Source organism: Zootoca vivipara, chromosome 13 (genome assembly GCF_963506605.1).
Source record: "Zootoca vivipara chromosome 13, rZooViv1.1, whole genome shotgun sequence".
NCBI lineage: Eukaryota > Metazoa > Chordata > Lepidosauria > Squamata > Lacertidae > Zootoca > Zootoca vivipara.
This window is the reverse complement of record NC_083288.1, coordinates 48,165,987-48,190,520: the sequence shown is the minus strand read 5'-3', so window position 1 is coordinate 48,190,520 and position 24,534 is coordinate 48,165,987. Positions and strand designations below refer to the sequence as shown.

Below are 24,534 nucleotides of genomic sequence, written 5' to 3'. Positions count from 1 at the left end.
TGTGTGTGTGTGTGTGTGTGTGTGTGTGTGTGTGTGTGTTCCAATCTGGCTGAAGGCAACTTGATGCAGGTGATATTTCTATCAGCCAGAGAGGAGCTGCTTGCTTGCTAAGGAGCGGCAGAGGTCCTGAACTGTGCTCTTAAACAATTTCTAAAATCAACTTCCTGCTTTGAGGAAAGCAGTTAAAGTGCACAAGAAATTAAATTAAATTTTCCAAAAGGAAGAGGTTATGTGTCTTTATTCGTATGAGTGGAACCCGGGAGTCCTGGCTGCAAGATCACTCAGTACTCACCAGCCCCGCCCAAGGCCTGCCGGGAAACGGCAACAACTGGGGGAAAGGAAGACATAACATCTTACAAGGACAGGAAGAAACACCACAGAAAGATAGATTAACTGCCCCACACAGGAAGGAGGATATAGTTTGAGTACTTCACTTGCAGTTTTATAAATCATTTAATGGGCCAACATGAATACTGTAGAAGCTATTAATGCTGCATTTGTTGTATAAGGGATTATTATGATGACCAGAATGCAATGGAAATTGGTAAGGTTATGGAATGCAGAAATAAAGAAAATAACCAAATCATCAAATCTGGTGGACGCCACTTTATCTAAATTATATAATCCAATATTTGAATGATTGGCATTATAAATGATTGGTATTATAAATTGGAATTGTTATAATGAGGCTATTACTGGATTGTAATTGAAAACTAATTTAAAAAATCACTCAACACTCATCTTTCTTCCAAAAAACATCTTTATTTTTTATTAATTTTTTTTTTTGCCCTCATAACATTTTATTCTATTTCTCCCCCTTTCCTCTTCCCTGCCCCCCCTCCCAATCTGGATCTCCTCCCTCTTTCTCTCTTTTTTTATTTTAAAAAAACCATTCTCCCACATGGAAATATGGGCCTCAATTCCTCCCCACCCCCTCCATCCCCCCATCCCCTGCCCCCAAAAAGGGTGTCCTCTCCCCGGCCCCTGGTCTCTACAGCTTCAGGTTTCGGTGTCATTTCTTCAGGCTAAAAAATAGAGAAACCTGTAAAGATAAAGACACTCAAACAAGGCATATAACATACCCCCAGGGGGAGGTGGGAGGGAGAGGCAGCGACGCAGGGGCAAAGACAGGAAGAGCAAAAAGGGACACAGTCGCAGTTATGTATGGCTCTGAGTGAGGGGTGCCTATTTTTGCAGGAGCTTCCCCACCCGCCAGCCTGTTTTAAAATTAGCATTTCTCCATTGGGGAGTCTGGGGACAAGGATCAATGGGGTAAGGGAAAACCCCAAGGCAGGCTCCCCTGTCTGACGTAGACACACATACACATACACACACCTAGAAAGGGATGCCAAGAGAGACTTGTCTGCCCAAAGTGAGAAAGAGGGTGGAGGACGTCTCGAAACGGGCAGGATCGTCACCGCGGGAGGCAGGAACCCCAGGTCCCCCTCCCTGCCAATTCCTGAAGCAAAGGGGAAGGGAAGCAAATGAGATTTGGGGAGAACCAAGCACACAAGAGAGGGAGGGGGGACACAGGCATACCGAATGGGCAAAGGCTGCAGAAGGAAAGGTTGGGAAGATGAACAAAAACTACGAAACTCTCTCTCTCACACACACACACAAATAGTATCACAAAAGATTTCGGGGTGTCGGCAAACCCTCCCCCCACATCTGCCCCCTCCCCCAAATGTAGGGCAACAATTAAAAAAGGCATGAGAGGAAGAATGGCTCGGTTGTGCCCAACAATCTCTGCAGATGGAAGAGAAAAGGAAGAGGGGCTGGACGGGGTGGGGTGGGGGACGGGGCTCAAGTCAGCAATACCAGCAGGTGGAAATTTGACAACAGGATTTGACCCCCTGCCCCATGTTTACATCTTCCCCCCTCCCAATAAGTCAGCCCTCTTTCTCTGCACAGCATTAGAAACTTCCACCTCCCACCAACAGTATTTTTTTTTTCCGTCATGGTAACAATCTTCATTTTTTTTCTTTTTTTTTCCTCCTTCCTAAAACAACCACTTTTTTGTTTTTAGTAAGGGGAATACCATGAGGTCGCTCTGGCCCGGCCCCTGTGGAGAGAAGAAGGACACAGGTTAATGAAAGATAGATGAAAGGTTTGCTAAGTAACTCAAAACCCTAAAGACCTTGGAGTTGGGACAAGGCTCAGCTCCTTGAGAATGGCTTGCTTTTGGTCTGTGCGAGCCCAGGTTTTGAGTTCTTAAGTTTCTTTTCTGGCTTCCAAAGTTTCTGTCCTGACTAAAAACTTCTAAAGCCCGAGATTGAGAACCTGACCACCTAATGATAATAATAATAATAACCCAACCCAAAACTCTGGCTTTCCAAAGTTAACAAATCTGATTGAAGAACACTCAAAATACTGGCAATGTGACATTAAAACTGACCCAACTCCAATACTTGGAATTGCTTCCTCCTTCGAAGTCCCAAATCCAGCAGCATCTACAACTGGAAATGTCATTAAAATGCTGATTCAAGTTACAAAGTCGTTTTGTCTCAGCGCTGCTGCTTAAAAGAGCAGTCGTGGTTCCCAGCCCGTCACCTCTCACTTGGTGCTGCAGTCTACTTCCAGTCTGGGGGCATCAAGAGTCCTCCCACTCTAAGCCAATAGATCTCCCCTACTCCAGCCGCCACCCCACAGGAACCCCTGCAAGGCAGGAGTGTAGAAGCGCCTCCCCCCCAACCTTCCGCCACCGTCGTGCCAGACCTGTAAGCGCGCCCTCGGGGTGGCCTGCTGCTAAAGCCGCTGTAGAAACGGGCCCGAGAACTGCTGTAGCCGGATCCTCTCCCTCTGTACCGGGTCCGGGGGAAACCCCGGTCTGTGGTGCTGATCCCAGGGCGGTTGGTCCGTTTGGGAATCACCTTCAAAAGGACAAGATCCCCTTAGCCTCACGAGTAAGGGTAGGCACCACCCCAGAAACCACCCCCAGCCCATCCTTCTGCAACTTTTTATATATAATTTTCATTACATTTTCTTTTCAAAATATTCATTTAAACAACCTTAAATCAATGACTTCCCTTCTTCTCTTTCGGTGGTTCGTTTTGAATTCCATACATCCCTGCATATTCTAGATGAACTCAACCATTCAGTAATCCATTGTTACATCCATCAAACCTTATTTACACTGTTGAATTTAACTTAATGCTACCAGTGTTTTTAAACGAACACAATTTTCACCCATATATTCAGTAAACATTTCCTAGTCTTCTTTAAATGTGTATTCTTCTTGTTCTCTTATCCTATATCTTAAATCTGCAAGCTGTGTGTTTTCCATCAGTTAAAGCTGCCATTATTGGGCCACAGTAGTAGCATACATAAATATTTTTTTTTGATACCTGGGAATTTCCCTTTGAATTGTCCCCAACAAAAAAGACTGGTTTTTTTGGAAAGGTACTTTTAGGTTTAAAAGGTAAATGTTTCTAAGTCCCTTATGCAATTGTTTTTAAACTCTGCTTAAGGGTAAAGGTAGCCCTGACCATTAGGTCCAGTCGCAGATGACTCTGGGGTTGCGGCACTCATCCTGCTCTATAGGGCGAGGGAGCTGGCATTTGTCCGCAGACAGCTTCCGGGTCATGTGGCCAGCATGACTAAGCCGCTTCTGGCGAACCAGAGCAGTGCACGGAAACACCGTTTACCTTCCCGCCGGAGCAGTACCTATTTATCTACTTGCACTTGACGTGCTTTCAAACTGCTAGGTGGGCAGGAGCTGGGACCGAGCAATGGGAGCTCATCCCGTCGTGGAGATTCAAATCGCCGACCTTCCGTTTGGCAAGCCCTAGGCTCTGTGTTTTAGACCACAGCGCCACCCGTGTCGCCACCATGCTTACGTATCGCAATTGCGTTACATGTTTCCGTAGAAAGCAATTCATAGATGAAATAGTCAGCCCACAATTCCCAAGTTTTCTTTTCTTTTCTGTCTTTAACTGCTTTCTTGCATTTCATATATTGCATGTATACCCCACCTTTTCCCCGCAAGGAACTCAAGGTGGTATATAAAATCCCATCAACAGCCCTAAGAGGTAGGTTAGGCTGAGAGGCAGCCACTGGCCCCCAAGGACACCCAGAGAGGCCAACTGGAGGTTTGATCCCCAGCTTCCTGGTCCCAGGCAGACCCCCTAACCACTGTGACACACTAGCTTTCACCCTCCAAGTAAAATTTATATCCAGGGATGCGATTCTTTACAGAGTAACTTAAGTATTTCCCTGCTCAAAGGTACTTGCGAGCACAGATTTCAGCAGCAGAAAGGCAAGATAATAAAGGAAATGCAAGAATATCAGTGGTGTGAGTATCACTAGAGTTCTTCACACTGTCTATCATCCAGAAAAGATGTGCGAGATCCAAATCAAGTACCTCACAAATTTTGGTTATAATATACAGGCAGAACGGTGGGGACATATGTGGACGAAGCAGTTAGAATTTACATTGGGTTATATGATCTTATAGATAATTTTCATAAAATGATGCATCGCTGGTATTTAACTCCTGAGAAACTATTCAGAATGTATAAAGGTGCTTCAAATGTTTGCTGAAAATGCCAAGAACGTGAAGGGACATTCGATCATGCTTAGTGGACACGTAAAAAGGGTAAAAAATATTGGATACAAATATTGACCTTTAAAATATTGGATTTTAAAGGTTAATATTGAATTGAAGCCAGAACTCTTCTTTTTTAGGGTTAATGGTTAAAGTGTGGTGTTGATAACACAAAGGTTGCAGGATTGATCCATGCAGGAATATGTATGGGATTGTCGCTGCATATTCCTGCATTGCAAGTAGTTGGAATAGATGATCCTCAGGGTCCCTTCCTACTCTGAAATTCTATGATTCTATGATATACAACTGGAAAAGGGTTATGGACAATTATTCCAATGTACGATTATAGCGGCGAGATTGCTACATGCACAAATATGGAAAGATACAGCCTTACTCACTGTAGAAGAATGGCTGGTAATACTGTTGGACTCAGCTGAAGTGGCAAAGTTTACATGTTTAATCAGAGAAAAATAATTAAGGACATGTCTTAAGGATTAGAACTTTCTTATGGGCTTTTTGTGTGAAAGAGAAAATCAACTTGTAATAGCTGGATTTGAAAATTGAAAAAATACTGGTCTATAGAAGATAGAATGGTTGGATCTTAAGGAGTGAATACTATAGCTGCAGGCCAGAAGGCCAGAAGTGCTTTTTATTCTTGTCTTTCTCTAATCTTTTCTTTCTCTCTTTTCCTTCTTCTTGCCTTTTCTCTTTTATTCTCTCTTCTCTCTTTTCCTTCTTCTTGCCTTTTCTCCTTTCTGCCTTTGTTCTTTTTTAGACTAAGTAGCTGTTTATATTATTAAAAGTTACTTTGTAATGGGCATGAATTTTTGTGTAGTTCTGAATTAAGTGTCAGTAAAAATAAATAAATTCAAAAACAATTCCAGCAACTCAGAGCCTTCATCGCCCAGCCACCGCACTATACAAACTTCTCACCCACAAAATGACGTTTCAGAGGGGGAAAGGGCCTGGTCAAAGAGTGTACACACCTTAATCTGCCTTCCCCTGAACAGCGACTCATCTAACGCTAAAGATGTCCTCACCGACTCCTTGTCCGAGAATTCAATGTAGGCAAACCTGGGGAGAGAGAATGGGCAGGCTTAAAAGGCAATCACTCACCGCGAGGAAAAAACACACCCAGCTTCCCTCTCTCGTCACACGCACTCACCCCTTGGGATGGCCGGTGAACTTATCACAGAGGATGGTCACCCGGTTGACGGAGCCACAGCCGTGGAAGTGAGCCTCCAGCTCCTCTGCTGTCGCCCCATAATCCACCTGAAACCGAGGATAGAGAATGGTGAGGAAACCCAAGATACTTCTCTTGGCCTCCTGATTGAGCTGGGCTGCAGGGAACAGACTTACGTTGCCTACATATATGGACCTGGCATCTGCTTCCATCTTTTCTTCTAAAGACATGATGACTGGGCCAGCTGGGGAGAAAGAAACAGTGTAAGGCAGTGGTAAGATACTCGGAGATATAAGCTGGCCACCAATAAACGGACCAGATGGCTCGAAAATCGTATTTTTCAATACAACCTTTTGGTTCCTGAAATTCGTTCCGATAGTGCAGATAAAATATAACAGATAGAATTCTACAGGATGTGTTGCTAGTGTGTGAAAACAGTCAAGATCCAAGGATCCCCAGGCATGCACCTCCAGATGGTGGAAACTGCCCGGGCATCTTCACTTGGCCCCCAGTGGCCGATAGCCAGGTGCAAAATGCACCTGGCAAATTTCAAACCCTGGCGTAAAGCCGGAAAAATGCTGGAGGTGGAAGAATTGCCTCCAATGATTCTGGGGCCCGGGGAAAGGCACATGCTGATTGGCCAGCACTTCCTCCAGAAGTGGCTAGCCAAGTCTGCTGGAAAGCAACAAAATGAGGCGGGGAAAGGCCCAGCACCTGGGCAAAACAATCTTGACACTGTTTCTGACTGCGACACCACCAGCCTCACAAACCCTCTGCATGGAATTCTCTCTCCAGGTAAGTACAACACGGCACCTTTCTTTTAGCATCTGAAAGTTGGTTTGAACAATTTTAACTAGGAACAAAGGAAGCCACCTTTGTGGCAGCAATTCTCCAGGATTTCGGGGGGGGGGGCATTGCCAGGTCTACCTGGGGATGCCAGAGGTTAAATCAGAGACTTCCTGGATATAAAGCAAAATTTGGTGCCCTCCAGATTTTGCTGGACTACAACTCCCAATCAGCACCAGCCTGTATTTGACTGATTGAAGCGTCTTGCAAAGGGGGTGGGTGGGAAAGAGGAAGAAGCCAGCTCAAAATCCTTAGCCAAACAATGTTGATGTTGTAAGAGCTGAAACACCTCTTCACTCATCTGCAAAATGGCTCTCATCTACACAAGCACATCTTACTTTGGCACAAGACACCTGGCAAAACAAGTCTCCAGACTTGAGGCACAGCTACATTTTAATTTTTTAAGATTTATTTAACAACTTCTATCCTGCCCTTCTAGAAAACTATATTCAAAAGCGACTAGCTACACATCTGATACAGCAAAACAATCCAGCCTTAATCAGGCCATCTCCGCAAAGCTGTTTGCTAAAATAATGTCATTGCAGAGTCGGCACATTCACACCCTTACCTGAGTCTCACTTGCACACATCCATTTGTGATGGAGAATCAGAGGTTTGGAGGTGCTTTAAGCAACTTCCTTTCTCTACCCCAGGTGTTCTGCATTTGTAAGAACTTGACTGTTAAGTGTGGTGGCAGCGCCTACACTTTGGAACTCCCTGCCTTTTGAGATCCAGCAGGTACCTGTTAGACACACCTACTCAGATGCTTAGAAAGTTCAAGTATTTTTAATGTTTATGTTTTAAAGTAGGGTTGTAAATATATTTTATGAAACAAATAAATCATTCATCCCACTTCAGTGCCACAAGACTCGCACAGAATTTGGAACCCCACAGCCGATAAATGAATGGGGTAAATGCGTATCATCTAAAACACACTCCCATGTCCTCTGCTGACAAGGGAAAAATGAATTTCCTGAAGTGAATTTTAAAGGCATCAAGGTAACCTTCCATTTATCCTAATTGTTGAGGAGAGTAGCTTGCTTTGTCCCGTTCTGCACCGGAATAGTTCTAGCTCTATGCTGCTTTTATCTTGTTTTAAAACAAGTAGACACAATAAAGTTACGTACATGTCTGGCTTGCTTAACCAAAATAAGTCTTTAGCAGCTGTTGAAAACAGTGCAATGAAAGTGCCTCATATTGATAGGTAATTTCTTGTACTTCAGTAATGCTGCTGCTTGTAAAATGTTTTAATTCTAGCCTCTGGTTAGCTAATGTATACCAGAGCCCAAACTGGGATTTTTACAAATCCCTGTAAAGGCAATGCCAAGTAAGAAGATTGGAAGAAATTCAAAGTGTATTTAAGAAATAATTGTAATACTGGAAATGTTTAATATAAGATTTGGAAGTACATGGAGGTTGTAGGGGAGGATTTGTAGAGATATTATAGTATATTAAGATTTAGATATAAGTGTGAAATAAGATATGAAATGTTTGTTAAGGAATTAATAAAAGGATTGAATTATAATTTGCTAAGGTAAAAATAAGATGGTTGAAGTATGATTGAGAAATTACTAAGGATGATATATAATGAAACACAATTAGGAGGGACATGAGGAAGTCAAAAATGTTAGGATAAATGTGGTTTCTTTTGCTTTTTGTATTTTGTTTGGTATTTTCTATTTTTGTGTTTTATGTGTTAAAATCAATAAATATATTTTTAAAAAAGACAATGCCAAGGAAATTAAACCTTTTTTTTGTTTTTTGTCTTCGTGCCATATCCTGCCTTGCTATATTTTCCCATGGAAGAGAGGTTTACAAATATTTTAAAAACAATCAATCCATGAATCCGATCTCTCAGAACAACTCCAACACCCAGAAAAGCCATTTAGCCTATTCCACATCAATGCCCTTTCTGCAGGTAGAGCAACTCAAGATGTGCATAAACCCTTCTACCTGAGCTAGATGGACCATGGGTGCCACTCAGGATAAAGCATCTTCCTTTGTTCCAATGTAATTTCCCCATGTCCTTTTAAACAATAGCCTAAGAGGGATGACATCAATTTGATCTGGCCAACACAGAATTCAAGAGCCTCAAGGTGTCAGTAATAACATATCGTTCGCGTACTTAAGACACCTGTATAGATGTTTCTTACCCATTACACAATTCCAAACTTCTCACCACCACCCGTATCTGAATACTTGCCACCTTTTGCAGGAGGGGAGGGGAGGGGAGGGGAGGGAAGACGAGGAGTGAGCACAAATTAATTATAAGAGACTTACCGTTGCCAGGCGGGGGGCTCATATTCATTTGTTTCTCAACTTCGTTCTGCAGCTCTTTTAGCTTCTCTGCTTCCTCCTCCATCTCTCGCACTCGAGCTTTAATGGCTTCCAACTCCTGAGAGTGGGAAGAATGGGCAAGGAAAAGTGGGGAGCAAATTAAGAAACATTGCAGTAGTTCTTAAGAGCTCAAACCAACCAAGACTCCCTTCTCTTCTTCCACTTCTTTAATGGCACTGATTACTGGTACTTTTCAAGGTTGCTGCTGTAAGACATTTTACAATTATCTACCCCCAACCACTTGTTTATGCCAAGACAGCTCCGCCGGCATTTGCTTCGTCTGATCTCTCCCTGAGAGATCTGTCTTTCCCACGGTTTTAGCTATTTTCCCACTCTACCTCTGCTCTTTCCAATCTTACTGTCACCACCCACTACGCAGGGCCTTAGCTCTGCCCACTTTTTTTGCTTCTACAAATCAGTGTCAAAGCTATAATCTGCATCCAATTGCCAAACGGCAACCCCAGACTCCATTTTTACACTATAATGAACTTCTCATCTGCCCAAGTCAGCAGGTCCAAATTAAAACTGCTTCTGCACTATCACTGAGCATCACATATTAATATTCTGAATGTACTCTCCAATCACCTTCCAGTACGTTTTTTGCCCACCATCCCCCATTAGAGAAGAATCTCCTCCCTGAAGCCACGCTCTCTCCTTATGAAGCAGTGAGCCAGGACCTGAGAGACCCGGGTTTGAATCCCCCACTCACTGCATGACCTTGGGTCCACTCACTGCCTCTCAGCATAATCCTACCTCGTGGGGTTGTTGTGGTAACTACAGTGGCGCCTCTGGTTAAGAACCTAATTCATTCTGGAGGTCTGTTCTTAACCAGAAACTGTTCTTAACCTGACCTGAGGTACCACTTTAGCTAATGGGGCCTCCGCTGCCGCCGTGCAATTTCTGTTCTCATCCTGAAGCAAAGTTCTTAACCTGAGGTACTACTTCTGGGTTAGCGGAGTCTGTAACCTGAAGTGTCTGTAACCCGAAGCACCACTGTACTGTATAGGGGGTATTTGGGGGGGGGGGAAACCACATACACCCTCAAGTTTCTTGGAGGAAAAGGTGGGATATAAACGCAACAAATAAGCAGCCACGTGTGGCATGTATGCAATTTCTGAAAAATCATATCTTTCCAACTGTTTCCAGTATATATAAAGTAAGAGACTTAATCTCATGGTTGTGGGTCTGAGCCCCACATTACGCTAAGGATTCCTGCATTCGAGGGGATTGGACTAGATCAGTGTTTCCCAACCTTGTGCCTCCAGCTGTTTTCGGACTACACTTCCCATCATTCCTGACCACTGGTGTTGCTAGCTAGGGATGATAGTTGTAGCCCCAAAACATCTGGAGGCACAAGGTTGGGAAACACTGGACTAGATGACCTTGCAGTCCTTTTGAACACCACAATTCTATTATTCAACACACATTATCTCCTCATCCACCACCCCTCTCTTTCTCTTAAGCCAGTGCAATGCAATGGTTAGACTAAGGTCGAACTATGTGAACTGGGAGACAAGGGTTCGAATTCCCACTCAGCCACGAAGCTCACTGGGAGACCTCCGGCTAGCCAACACCTCTCAAGCCTATCCTACCACACAGGTTGGTTGCGATGATCAAATGGGGTGGGGAGAGCCACGTGCGCCACCTTGAACTCCTTGGGGAAAGGCTGACTATAAATGCAGCAAATAAATAAGCCAGGCCTCACAACACTCCTGCGAGGTAGGCTACGCTGAAAGAGAGGGGTGGGGGTTACAAAGATCACGCGGGAAAGCAATTCAAGCCTCGGGCTTCACCGGGCCCTTTCCCCTCTCCTCGGCGTACCCAGGGGCCACTCACCGGGTCTTCGATGGCGGAGTCTCCGGGGTCGCTCTCTCCCAGGCCGGCCTCCTCCTCCAGCTCTTCGGAGTGAGGGTGGTGGTGGGGCCCCCCCACTCCCGCCTGGCCGGCCCTGGAGGGCGCGTGGGAGGAGGAGGAGGAGGAGGAAAGGGCGCCCCGGGGGCCGGAGCCTCGGATCCCGCCGCCGCCCGCGGCTCCTCCGCCCGTCGCGGCCTCGAGGAGCAGCCCCTCCTCCTCCTCTTCCTCCAACTCGCGGAGCCCCCCGCCCTGCTCCCCCTCGGGGCCGCTCCCCCCGAGCCCGTTCCCGTACTGGGAGGAAGGAGGGGCCCCGACCAGCCCCCCGCCGGGCTCCCCTTCGCCCCCCAAGGCCGCCGCGGCCCCTCGCCCGCCGCCGACGCTGCTCGTGCCCCGCACGGACGCCATAGACCCCGCCGCAGCCGCCTGCCGCACTAGCCGCCCGCCGTCGCGCTCTGATTGGCCGCCCGCCCGCGGCTTCGCTCATTGGCTCCCCACGAGGCCCGGCGCCCTCTTGCCATTGGTCCGCGGGGCAGCCCGCGGTCTCGCGAACTCAGGCTCTGCAGGCATTGGCTCGGGACAGCCGCCGCTCGTAAGGTTTCGATCGGCGATTGGATCGGAGTTGGGCAAGGGTTGGTGGGTTTTTTTGCACCCCCTCCCTTTTGCAATTTGGAATAGTGATTGGTCCGGGAACGTCTTGCGCCCGCCTTAGCGGCGTTTCTGTATGATTGGGTGGCTTCGCGAAGTTTCCCGCCCGCCCGATTTGCCTCCGTCGTGAAGTTGAATTGGAGAGCAAGCACGCCAATCAAAACGTACTGGAAAATGATTTGTCAGGGCGCTGAAGGACCAAATCGGAGTGTTCTCATTGGGGCAGACAAACTATCATAGTCTGCCTTCTCCGCTACTAACTCGATGCGTCAATCAATCGGACCGTGGTACATTATTGGTTAGCAACAGTGAAATAACGATTGCTTTTTCATTTTTGACCCGCCTCACGTGATTATTGGGTGAGATGCCTGTCAATTACATACATTCGTATTTTCATTGGGTCTGAAACCTTTGGATGGAGTTGTGCCAATCATATCGAGAATAGCTCTCCTATTGGCCAAGCAGAGATTCTTCATGTTCTACTGTAAGTGGTAGAACGCCGCTTTGGTTCCGGGCCCTTTTCTCTAATCGCGTTTGAAGCGGCAGTTTTTCATTGGCTAATGTCCCCAACGTCTCTGTAGCTACGGTACTGGAAAAGCCGTTTAACGGCCTTCCGTGCCTCCTACAAGCCTTCCCAGGGGGGCCCTACGTTATATATACAATGTTATTGAAATTGAAATATGTTATCCATAGTAGCAGTAATATGAAAACATACAATCAAATGTACGATAAAACAGTTTTAAATAAACAGAAATTCATTTCACTATCGAGAAGTAGAATATACAATAAAACTTTAAATTAAAAACCAGGGAAAACTTTCTTCAAAACTTGGAACTAATGAAGCCTGTTGTATTTCTCTCAGAAAGGAATTGCAGGAGATGGGGCCGCCACTGAAAAGGCCCTGTTTCCCATGGCTGCTGCAGTCGGACTGTTATTTCCTTCAAAATACTCGTTTTACATCCTTAAATGACTTCCATTCTTCTCTTTCCATGGTTCATTTTACATATCATAAATCCCTGCATATTTTACAAAAACTATACCATTCAGTATTCCATTATTGAATCCGTCACAACTTATTTACACTGTTGAATTTATCTTAATGCTGTCAGCGTTTTCAGATCTTTATATTTGCCGTTTGATGCCACAGGGTGTTGGGGTGGCGCTTGACTAAGGCAGATTTAAAGGGAGGTTAGACAAATTGAACGAGGTGTAGAGGCTTATCAGCAGCTTTTTGGTCATGAGAGCTGAAGGCAAAACTCCATTATCAGGGTGAGCAGGCCAGAGCCACGCTTTTCTGCCTCTCTGCTAGCAAACCATTTTGTCTGGATTATTTTTCTGATGGGCTCTTTCAGATATTTAAATTCTAAGCAGACTGCTAGCATTACTTGCAGCAAAACGAGGCAGGCAGGAGAGCTTTTCTGCTTTGCGGGCAGAAAGTCGTGTCTGAAAGGATTCCAGGTGAAGGGAAAGACTGTCTGCCTTAAACTCTAGAGATGTGCTGTCTCTCAGTTTCGGACTATATAGGCCAATGGTCTATATAAGGCGGCTTCCTATCTTTAGAGGATTGCTGAGCTGGCTACACTTTGCAGAATTACTCGGGAGTATATTGCATCAAAATGGGATTTTAAAGTAAAAGTGGGGTTTTCTTCTGAGTAAAAATGCATAGGGATGTTTGCAAATTTACAAGTACAGTACTGGACAGGGAAATCTCTTATTTATAAGCAAGAGACATTAAGTCCATCCGCTGAATAACGAGCGTCTCCTCCTGTCTGCTGTCTCCTTGCCAATCTGTTCAACCACCAGAAGAAACTCAGAATTCTAGTCCATCTGAAAATAAGGGGGCAGATGATTATTATTGCTATTTGTTGAAGTTGTTAGTTGCTTTACCTTCCCCAGAGCAACGCAAAGTGACTTACAACCAGCCAACAAGATTAAAAACCACCACATGCAGTTCAAGGATGTTGTGGCAAATGCTAGACCAGAGGCGTAGCATGGGGGACTGGGGGGGGTCGTCGCTCTGGATGCAGTTTGGGGGGACAGGACATTGTGCATCCTCGCCCATGCCGCCCTGAGAGCCCAATGCTGTTCTTGTGATTCTCGCAAAGTGACACTGGGCTCACAGAGTGCCATGAATGCTTCTTTCTTTGTTTACATTTTCACAATATTGTTTTCTTTTTCTTTTCTTTTTTGTACTCTTACCACTCCTGGCGCTCATTCTAATTGGAACTGGAAGTCAGCAGATCATGGTGGACTTTGGGGTTGGGGCTGCCTTTCTGTTGTGTTTTGTAAATATTTCTTTAACCTCAACGTTCACCTGCTCCTTGGTTCTTTGAGACTATTGCTTAATGGATCCCGTCACTCGGAATTAATCCCCAAAGACACTGAATTGTCTAGTTACAGGTAGGTAGCCGTGTTGGTCTGATGTTGTCGAAACAAAATAAAAAAAATTCCTTCCAGTAGCACCTTAGAGACCAACTAAGTTTGTCATTGGTATGAGTTTTCGTGTGCATGCACACTTCTTCAGATACACTGAAACAGAAGTCACCAGACCCTTATATATAGTGAGAGGGTGGGGAGGGGTATTACTCAGAAGGATGGTGGGAATGGGTGATTGATAGGTGTGGTAAACCTGTTGGTGACTGTTAACAACTGCAATTGATCTTACAGGAAAAAGCAAGGGGTGAGAAGGCTAAAGATAGCTTTATCATGTATAATGAGATGGACCTGTGGGCCAGTCTCCAGCTGTGGAGAGGTAACTGGTAATGAAACACCTTTTGGCAAGTGAAAAAGGCAAGTGAAAAAGGCACAACATGAAAATGTGTGCCCGGTCATTTCCTATGACCTTGCAAAGGTATATCTCAGCCTTCGACCACCAGGTGCCCTCCAGATATTGTTGGATTACAACTCCCATCAACCCCTGCCGACACAGCCATATTGGCACAGTCTGATGGGAATTGTAGTCCAACAACTCCTTTGCCGAGTGAGCAAAGGTCAGGCATCCCCAAACTTCGGTCCCTCTAGACGTTTTGGACTACAATTCCCACCATCCCTGACCACTGGTCCTGTTAGCTAGGGATCATGGGAGTTTTAGGCCAAAACATCTGGATGGCCGCAGTTTGGAGATGCCTGGAAAGGCTGTCCCAGAGAAATTGTGCAGAGTGTAAAAAGCCGGACTTCATAGGCGTAAGAGACAGACAGATTGTTTTAGGTGCAAAACAAACATTGGCTGTTTGCATGTGTCTGCAAGGGATGCATTAACGTTCGGGCCCGAGACAAACCAAGCTCAATTTCACATGACCTTGGGAAATGAGGCAAGTTGAGCAGAGGGACAGAACAGCTGCGATAAAAATAAGATGAGGAGGATGTCATTGAACTCACTCTGCTCCCAAGAGTGAAAAGGCTACGTATTTGTAGAGCTGTCCGTAACCATTTCTGTACCTTCATGAGATTCAGGGAGGTGGCGTGATGCGGTTGCCTGTTTTCTGAAGCTGATCTAAGGTGGCTGTCAGTGGAAAGGAAAAGTGTGATTCTATCAATTTAGGGAAGGGAGAGAGAAGAGGCTCCTTCCTTTGCAATAAAGATAGTACAGTAAACATCCTATAACTCCTTTTGTGCTTCGTGGTGAAAGCAGGCAGGAGGGATGTTAAGGAGAGGAGGGCAGAAAGCTTTAGGCTTGCTCCATTATTCATGACCGGATGCCTGCAGTTTCATGTACAGAGACGCTCTCAGGCACCTGGTTAACGCGGCATGAAGCCAAAGGAGCAGCTCCACCTCAGTTAACAGCTTCATCTCTGCCCCTCAAAACAAGCTCCCCAGCTCTACTGACTTCCCTTGTTGCCAGCTTGAAGCCCCCCCAAAAAAAAAACCCACACACATTTCCCATTTCTGAGCTCCCACTGCCAAATCTGCCCCCGATTTTGAATCCCACCCCCCTTTTCCTGATCTTTGTGGGGCTTGATGGCTCTTGCATAATCCATTAGTTCCATTTTCTCTTCTGAATAATTCATCTCCCAAAGAAACATTTCTGGGCACGTATACTTTTTTTAAAGGTACATCTTGTCTCTGGAACCTAGAGGGGCAAGGTGTGAGGGAGAGGGAGCCCTTTTCCTAGCAGTAATAAAACCTTTTTGGGTCTGGAAGCAAAGATCTTCTCCTTCCCACCAGCCCAAGCCTCCCATTCTTGGCTGAGTTGTGCCTGTCTGCGTTCCTTGGAGAGATCTCCTCTGGAGTGCCGGCCCTTCAGATTCTGGATGGGCAGTCAGGTTGTCAAGGAGCTGCATCTCTGAGGATTGTGAGTCACCTTTAGCTGGACCACACTGAACAAAAAGCTAGAGAGACTGAAAACTCTCCAGGAAGCAAAAATATTTAACAGCATCTTCCAGAGAGAGAGAAAGTCTGGGAATCTCTGGAGTGGGAGAGCGTGGAAGTGAAGCGATGGACAGATAGAAGAAGGAAGAAGCAGCGAGGGAAATATATCTTGATACAGACACATATAACATTTTAAATATACACAAGAGAGCATCAGAGATGAAGTACAGTGAAAAGATACAGGAGAGAGCAGATCGATGACTTGACCGACTTGACTCCTCAAAGGCAGACGAGAGTGGCGGTGTCCTTGGGAAGAAGGCAAAGTCACACAGTTGAATCAACAGAAAGATACAGAGCACGGATGGAATAATAAAACACAGAGCATCTCCAAAAGGCACAGTGACAAAGCAAAAAGAATGAGGTAGAACGAGGGAGAGAAAGTCTTCAGAAGGAAGAGCAGTGGAATACACTGAAAAATGGAAAGGTAGAGCGAAAACACCAGCCCAGATGGACTGAGGGAGAGAGAGCAGAAGATGATGGAGTGGTAATAAGTGAAGAAGTGACCCACAGACAGACCGAGAGTCTGCAGACAACCGGAAGCATGGCAAAGAGACTCTAGCGGGAGAAATCAGAGGAGGTAAGATGCTGAGGGAGAATCAGAGCGCTGAAGAAGACTGAGAGGCAGGGCGGTGGACAACAGAGCCGCAAAGGAACATCTTCCCTCCCAAACGTGCAATAAGGCAGTCCGTCCCAAACGGAGCAACAGTGGAGGAAGGTCCGGCGAAGGGCGTGAAGAACTGGATTGCCACCACACACTCCCCAAAAGTCATTCTTGGGCCTGAGCTGCGTAGAAGAGCCAAGCCTTGGGGTCTGCAGCTTTGCCCCCATGGCTCGTGCCCCACCGTCCCCTCTGACCCCTAGCAACATCCCACGGAACCTGAGCTACATCGCAGGCCTGTATGAACGAGCCTACTACCGCACCGCCCGGCCGAGCATAGCAGAGGACTCGGGGACCGAGGGCTCCGAATCCGAATCGGAGAGCAGGCCCCGGAGCAGGCCCCGGAGGCGACGGCACGTCTTTGGAGGGCACAAGCGAAAAGGAAGGCGCCGGACTCGCTCGGCCCCTGCCCGGGGCAGAAGTCGGGGGGCCTCACGCAGCCGCAGCCCCGGGACACGCAAGAGGGTTCGCTTTGCCGACTCCCTGGGCCTGGAGCTCACCAGCGTCCGCCAGTTCTGGCCCAACGACCTTCCAGAGGTGCCGGAGCGTGTCCATGCCCAGCTGAGGCGCGACTCACTCAGCCACTTTGCCCCGTGCCTGCCTTTTTGCCCACCTGTGAAGGTAACGGGAGGTTAGCCAGCCTAGTGGTGGGATGAATCCTGGGGCAGAATGGGAAGTGGCAGAAAGGTGGGAGGGAAGGAAATCAACCATAGATTTCCCTTCAGCAGCCCCTTTCTGAGGGCAAAGGAAGCATTACAGTAATTCCGTGGAGAATAATAATTCCTACTCATTACCCCCCACAAGCGCCTTAAAGAGCCAAATAACCAGCATTGGACTGGTCCAAAATGCATTATATTGCATCAACTAGCATCAACTGTAGCATTTTCAGATAAGGACTGTAGCCCAGGGGTAGAACATCTGTGTTGCATGCACAAGGTCCCAGGTTCAAACCCTGGCATCTCCCAGATAGGGCTGGGAGTGTCCCCTGCTGCTGCTGCTGCTGCTGCTGCCGGTCAGTGCAGACAATACCAAGTGAGGTGGACCAGAGGTCTGACTCAGTAGAAAGCAGCTTTCCATATTCCCATGTGCAATGCCTCTTTTGGCCATGGGGGGAAGCTGGTGCCATCCAGAGGCTATGAGACATCAAAACAGGCAGCTAGGTCTAATAAATAGTGTTCTGTATTTACTTGCCGCAAGTTTTGAACCTGTTGCCTGGAGCTGATGGGAGTTGTAACAACTAAGGAAGGCAGTACAGTGACTCTCCGGGCTCTCCGGGTTTCAAGCAGAGGGCATTCCCATCCTTACCTGAGGAGTTGCCACTTGGGATTGAACTTGGGACATCTTGCATGCAAAGTAGATGCTATGCCCTTGAGCTGTGACCCTTGTCCCGAGATAAGCGTACATGGGATTGCAGCCTTCGTTTCTTACCATAAAGTCACGTTATTACCCTGTAGTAACCTATATCCACGTCTCTGAGCCTTTGCAGGAGTCCTGTAAATAGGGAAGGAAAGGTAACTGGCCAGTATATTTCTTTCAGTGTTAAAGTGCACTCCTGCATTGATTTCTGCGTTGCAGGGGGTTGGACTAGATGACCCGTAGGGTCCCTTCTAATTCTATGATTCTATGGTTGCTGGGGGAGGTGTGTTGTGAAAATGCAAGCCTCTCCGCCATCATTTCCACTCCCTGCCTGCCTTCCTACTTTACAAAGCAAGGCACAGAAGCACAGAGCCTTTAGTATCCACAGAGATTTCTCATGCATTTTCAAATTTGGCATAACAGGAGGTTATTAAAAGGTGTCAAGAGGCCTCCGCAGATACGGGTGTCTCCTTCTTTCAGTCAGTTGCCTTCCAAGAGTTAGGAGGCAGAAACAGCGATGGGGCATGGATACTAATCTGCATTGCCCCCCAATGCATTTGCATTTCCCTCTTTGTAACCCCTGAAGAGGCCTTAGATCTATTATTATACAAAAGGCATGAATCCAAAATATGCCTTGAAAGGTTGTTTCCACAGTTTCCAGGTGGAGCTAACCTACAAGGCTTCGGAGGCATTCAAGATTCTGCCCACCTTTGGGCAGTTAAGGTCTTTCGCAGTTCGCCTTAAGCTTTCCCCCCTGAGAATTATTGAGCATCTCTTGAGATGGCCCCAAATCTCCAGGGATGGTGGTTGTGCAAGGAGCTGGGAGGGGATATAAGATCTCCTCACCCTTGGCAGGCTGAGGGGATCCCTCCGTCTCCAAAGAGAGTCCTCAGGCTTAAAGAAAGGCCGTTCCTCCCATTCTGAGCCCACACAGTCATGCCAACATGAAAAATGCTTTTATTTTGGGCCCCCAGCCCTCACTAGTCTGCTCGTAGGGCCTTTATATAAAGGCAGCCTTGCCTTCGCCAACCAGCTGCCGTCCAGGACCATAACTCTGTGGCTGGCTGCTGTTGATGGGAGTTGTGGTCCAAAAGTGGCTGTGCTTGCTTGGGCTGGTGAGAGTTTTGCTGGCTGCATTAGAGATGTCTCCATAACGACTCCATTCCAGCCAAAGGAATTAACATAGATGGGCTGGTGGTGCTGGGAAAGGGGTTTTTTAAATGTTGTCCGGAGACCAGAAGTCTCCCTTCTCTTTCCTGAAAGTGACTCTCAAATGGCACTTAGGATTGTTATGGAAAATTGCCCCTAAAATGCGCAGCCTTTTAGGAAGGACAGACGCGGGTCGGAAGGTCCAAAATTTGCCCTAAGTTCAGCTCCGCCGGGAAATGACAGAGACCACACGATGCTGTCAGGAAAAACAAACTGATCCCTTTTATTACAGAAAAGAAAGAACTACAGCGGTAGGGTCCCTGCCTCAAAGAATGTAGGAAGGAACCCCGGGAAATGGTGAATCTCCCTTTTATACCTTTCTGTCCCCACATGGAAATCCCTGGACTGGGAGGGACGGGAAAGACAAGGAAAATGGGTGCTGATGGGATTAACTGGGTGTTGATACGACTATTTCTTCATATGGTGAAATGTCAATTGTTCTCCTCCATTGCTGATGGGTTTCCCTTTGTTTGATCAGTCTAGATGGGAGTTGAGGTGGGGCCGTTCCTGGCGATTGCTGAGGGGTTGGGGTCCATCCGGCAGGTGTTTTCCCCCAGGTCACGCAAGGATGATCCCTGGGATTATGTAAAAGGTGACACTTCTGGAGGTTTGAATAAACTGTCCCAGTTAATCCATCTTTGTCCATGTGTGTCTTTTGAATCAGGATGGCGATGGGGCAAGGTTCAGGTGGGCTGGGGTCATGCACGGGTTATGCAGCATTTCCTTTTACAGGAGACATATCTAATACAGAGAATTCTATGCAAAAGGTAGTAGTCCTGGACTCCTGGTATATAAAGGTTCTGGGACATAAAACAGCAATTATAATACAGAGAGATCCTAGCATACGTCATGAATAAGACAGCAATTCTAATACAGAGAGAATCTAGCATAATTTAAGGCAAAAGGTTCTGTAGTGATAATCTAAAGGAGTCGGGGCAGAGGGGAAGGTGGAGAAGGGAAATGTGTGAGCTTATGCTAACTGTTGTGCATATGCAGATCCTTAAGCCTTCCTCAAGGCAGGGTTGCGTCCAAGCAGGAGGGGTGAAGGTCTTTGAAGCAGAGCGGAGACTGGGAAGATGGCGTTGAACAGGATTCTGGGTATTGCAGCTGTCACCCCTCTCTGTTCATTAATAATGGTGTCCTGCTCCCCCCCCCCCATATAATTTTCTATAACAGGATCCATCAGCGCCTCCCTTGCTTTCCACCTTGCCTGCCTCCTCATCCACCCGCCCTTCCCTTCTCCACACGCTGCCATCTTGGATCTCCAGTCTCTTCTCTTCTTCGCCTTGTCCCACCCCTTCATCTCCCCCCTTGACTTCTTTCCTTTTCCCTGTGTGACCTGTACATTTAAGGCACATTCAAAGCACATTCCTTTCCCCTCAAAGAATTCTGGGCACTGGAGTTTGTTAAGGGTCGCTGGGAATTGTATCTCTTGTGAGGGGTCGACTACAGTTCCCAGAATCCTTTGAGGGGAAAGAACGTGCTTTAAAGGGCCGCATCCACACTATACATTTAAAGCGTTATGGTACCACTTGAAACAGTCGTGGCTTCCCTCAGAGAATTCTGGGAGCTACCGTTTTTAGGGAATTGCAACTCCATGAGGGGAATAGGGGCTGCCAAACAACTCTCTACACCCTTAACAAACTACAGTTCCCAGGATTCTTTGGGGGAAGCCATGACTGTTTAAAGAGGTATCAGAGTGTCTTAAATGTATGGTGCAAATGTGGCCTCGCTCCTCTTTCTCTTTCTCTTTCTCTTTCTCACCCTCTTCCTCCACCTCTCTCTCTTGTTTTCCTCCTGTTCTTTTTCTGCTGGCCAGCCAGTATCTTTATCTTTCATCTTTATTGCCCCTTTTCCTCACCTCCCATCCATTGACTTTCCTTCTTCTTGGTCCTCCTGACCTGATTCGAGAATTCCTTTCCTCTTTATTTACTTGGTCATGTGCTTATTATATCCCATTTTATCCCCATGACAGCCGGGTGAAGAAGGTTAATCTGAGAAACAAAGGCTGACCCAGGCCTACCCTGGGAGCTTCCTGGCCTAGTGAGGACTTGAACCCGAGTCTCGCAGGTTCCAGGTCCAAGTCTCACATTCAAACCACTTTACCACATGGGCACACACTGTTTCCTGCCAGCTTTTAGTCTCTCTCTGCCTGCGTTCTCTAGAATTCCTTCTGTTTTCTTTTCACTTGTTTAAATTTATGTAGTCATACCGTATATCCTGTATAATGTTTTCTCTTTCCATCTTATTTGGTCTTTTCTTTCTAAATTCTCATGGTTTGTTCCCACTCACCATTTCCCCCTCTGTTTTCCCCCTAACACACAAATAGTCCTTCACATGCTCCATTTTCTAATTAGGAACACAGGGAGGGTGCCTTATACAGAGTTAGACCAATTAGTCCATCTTATCTTATGTCTTGTCTACACTGACTGGCAGTGGGTCACCAAGGTTTCAAATCTTTCCCAGACAAACAGGGAAATGCCAGAAAATAATAATAATAATAATAATAATAATAATAATAATAATAATAATATAATTTATTATTTATACCCCGCCCATCTGGCTGGGTTTCCCTAGCCACTTTGGGCGGCTCCCAAGAGAATACAGTGGTACAGATGCTTCAGGTTACAGATGCTTCAGGTTACAGACTCCGCTAACCTAGAAATAGTAACTCGGGTTAAGAACTTTGCTTCAGGATGAGAACAGAAATTGTGCTCTGGCAGCGCGGCGGCAGCGGGAGGCCCCATTAGCTAAAGTGGTACCTCAGTTTCAGGTTAAGAACGGACCTCCAGAACGAATTAAGTTCCTAACCTGAGGTACCACTATATTAAAAACATGATAAAACATCAAACATTTAAAAATCCCTTAAAAACAAGGTGAGAAAAAGAAATGAAAACACCCAAGGAAAAGGGGGGGGGGAATAGAAAAAAAAGAGAAGAGAATAAATTTAAAGGACTTTTGATTTTCTGTCTGTCAGTTTCATAAAAGAAATTAGTCAAAATATATTCACTCTAGAATGACATCCAACTGATCTTCTATCTGTTAGGTAACATTTTCCCAATCTTCCAACCCAAATGTCTTTGATTCATTTTCTTTTTTACACAAAAACTCCAAAAGGGGTTGTTGTTGTTGTTAACAATAATAAATTTCATCAATGGTTTTTCTCTAATCAAACATATCAACTTTGTCTCCAGCAACCTGTGACCTGCCTCTGAGCCATGGCCCTTCCACAATTCTCACTCCCCTCTTCCTTTGTCTCTCCAGGATCCTTTGAGTCTGCGATACCTGCTGGAGCCCACCTTCCCAGACCCCCTGTCCATGCCAGATTTCTTACCGCGCCTCCTGGCGCAGTGCGTTCTCCTCGAAGGGGCCCGGGCCGAAGGCTCCTGTGTATCCGGCACCATCCGGGTCCTCAACTTGGCCTATGAAAAACGGGTCTCCCTGCGATACACCTGGGATTCTTGGGCTACGCAACACGAAGTTCGGGCATCCTACGCCGCTCCTGCAGGCCGGGATCGGGACCACGCCGACCGCTTTGCCTTCCGCCTTCCGCTGCTCACGCCGCTGGTCCCCGGGGTTGTCCTAGAGTTTGCAATTTGCTACCTTGTGGGGGCAGAAGAGTTCTGGGACAACAACCAAGGCCGCAACTATTGCCTGAGGCCTCCACCCTGTGTGGATGAGGAGGATGAGCCCCCCAGCCCCACTGCCGATTGCTGTGAGACAGGGTGGATACACTTCCTCTAGGGGAACATAGAGCCATCCCAGTAAGATAGGAGGAAGGGAGGGAACCAAAGGACAGAACAGAGCAGAAGGGGGGACTTGTCAAATGTCTGTATTCAGGGTACTTGCCTTGAGCCCTATGAATAGTGTGGGTGGCAACTATCAATATGCCAGAGGTCTCATGCAACACTTGGGAATTCAAAGAACCCAAAATATCAGTACAGTTTTGCAATCAGTGATTTAAATCAGTGCAGTTTTGAAAGTCCGCCATCTTGATTCAAAATGGCACCCAACGGTATCAAAACATAGGCCAAAAACTGCTCATTGATCTCAGGAACAATCAGGCAAAACGCGGTAAAATTCAGCACATTCTCGAAAGTTTCCATCCGCCATCTGGATTCAAAATGGCGCCCCACTGTATCAAAATATAGACAGAAACCTGCTTCTTGATCTTAAGAGCCGTTATGCAAATTTCAGTTACTTTTTCTTAAGAAGCGTCCAAATGCGTAGCAAACAACTTTCCAAAATATATATAGCAGATGTATGCAAAGGTTTGAGGCAGATGATTTGGGTTTGCTCCCAGGCTCCCTAGCATGACATTGTGCAGGTCAAAGTCTGCTATGGAGTTTCTAGCTGAGTGATATCTGACAAATTCAAAAATCAGTCTCTGAAGTACGGTAGGGCAGTAACGTTCACCACATACTCTGTTTCCCACAATATACTAACTTGCTATCTAGCTGTGTGTGCTTTCACCAATCTATTTCACCAAGCAAATATATTGAATGGGAAATATTCAGAAAAAGGTCAGGCAAACCGGCCCTTTGTTCTCATTTTACAGTTAGGGGAAATGAGGTCCTAAGAGAGCGACTTGAATCTGGTGTAAGCTAGGATTTGAACTCAAGACTCCACACTGGGGGCTCTCTGAGACTGAACAAAATCTGCATAAAGAGGCTAGCCTTCAAAGTACCATCCCCACCCCATGTAACTAAGCAACATCTGTAAATCTTGAGGATCATCAAGAGATCCCTTCCCTTTGTTGGGGTCTCGCAGGTGCCTTTTCATGAGATTGAGCAAGAGTAAGCTAAATACACATACGTGAGGGAGGAAAGGAGGAAATTCCGGCCTCGGAGTAAGGTGAAAAAGACTGAACTCTTGTGAAACAAAAGATCCACTGCCATATACCGTCACTGAGAGGTGGATCTCCTCCTCGTCCGTCAAACAGATTATGGGTGGCACTGAGAACAATGAGCTTTCATCCTGAGGATTTGTTCACACATGCTAATTCCACCCGCATCTCCTTGCATGAATACATGGGAAATGTGGAATGTATGAATGTTTACATGTAATTGTACTGCTGTTCTTTCAACTCGTGTGTTCTGAACTGGTTCCTTGCGCATGTTTCAATATGTCATTGTGAGATCACTTCACTGATCAAGCAGAGAGTAGCTGCCTGATCTGTGTGTTTAGGGGGGGGTAATGAACACTTGCGCCAAATTCATTATCTTCATGTTGCAGAAAATAATAATAATGTCTTGTGTAGAAGCAGCACTCCCCAAAATGGTGTCCAGGGTAGTTTACAGTGGTGTCCCCTGATACCATCCATGCTTTGGTTGAAATGCACGGGGAGTAAGCCTTAATGAAAAAATGGGTTAAAGTTCGAAATTTCCATGACCCACAAGACCCCTAACAACTGAAGACTCCACAATAGTGTTTCTCAAAATTCTGATGAATTTATTCTCTTACGATTGAAAGCATTATTCACTCTTGCACCTGAAAATATTTATTCCGATGTGTGCAAAAATAATCCATTCTCTGC

The 24,534-nt window shown here is 46.3% G+C and overlaps 2 protein-coding genes across 2 annotated transcripts; one reads left to right on the top strand and one right to left on the bottom strand.

Moving 5' to 3' along the window:
* Positions 1–866: 866 nt before the first annotated feature.
* On the bottom strand, positions 867–10,986 carry PABPN1 (poly(A) binding protein nuclear 1). Its single transcript, XM_035135613.2, has 7 exons — positions 10,745–10,986; positions 8,852–8,966; positions 5,903–5,970; positions 5,709–5,815; positions 5,530–5,617; positions 2,716–2,870; positions 867–2,062 (listed from the first exon to the last, which is right to left on the bottom strand). The coding sequence occupies exons 2-7, from the start codon at positions 8,931–8,933 to the stop codon at positions 2,023–2,025; spliced, it is 540 nt and encodes a 179-aa protein (XP_034991504.1). The 5' UTR covers positions 8,934–8,966; positions 10,745–10,986; the 3' UTR covers positions 867–2,022.
* Positions 10,987–16,601: 5,615 nt separating this feature from the next.
* Positions 16,602–22,742, top strand: PPP1R3E (protein phosphatase 1 regulatory subunit 3E). Its single transcript, XM_035135614.2, has 2 exons — positions 16,602–17,054; positions 22,263–22,742. The coding sequence occupies exons 1-2, from the start codon at positions 16,602–16,604 to the stop codon at positions 22,740–22,742; spliced, it is 933 nt and encodes a 310-aa protein (XP_034991505.2).
* Positions 22,743–24,534: the final 1,792 nt, after the last annotated feature.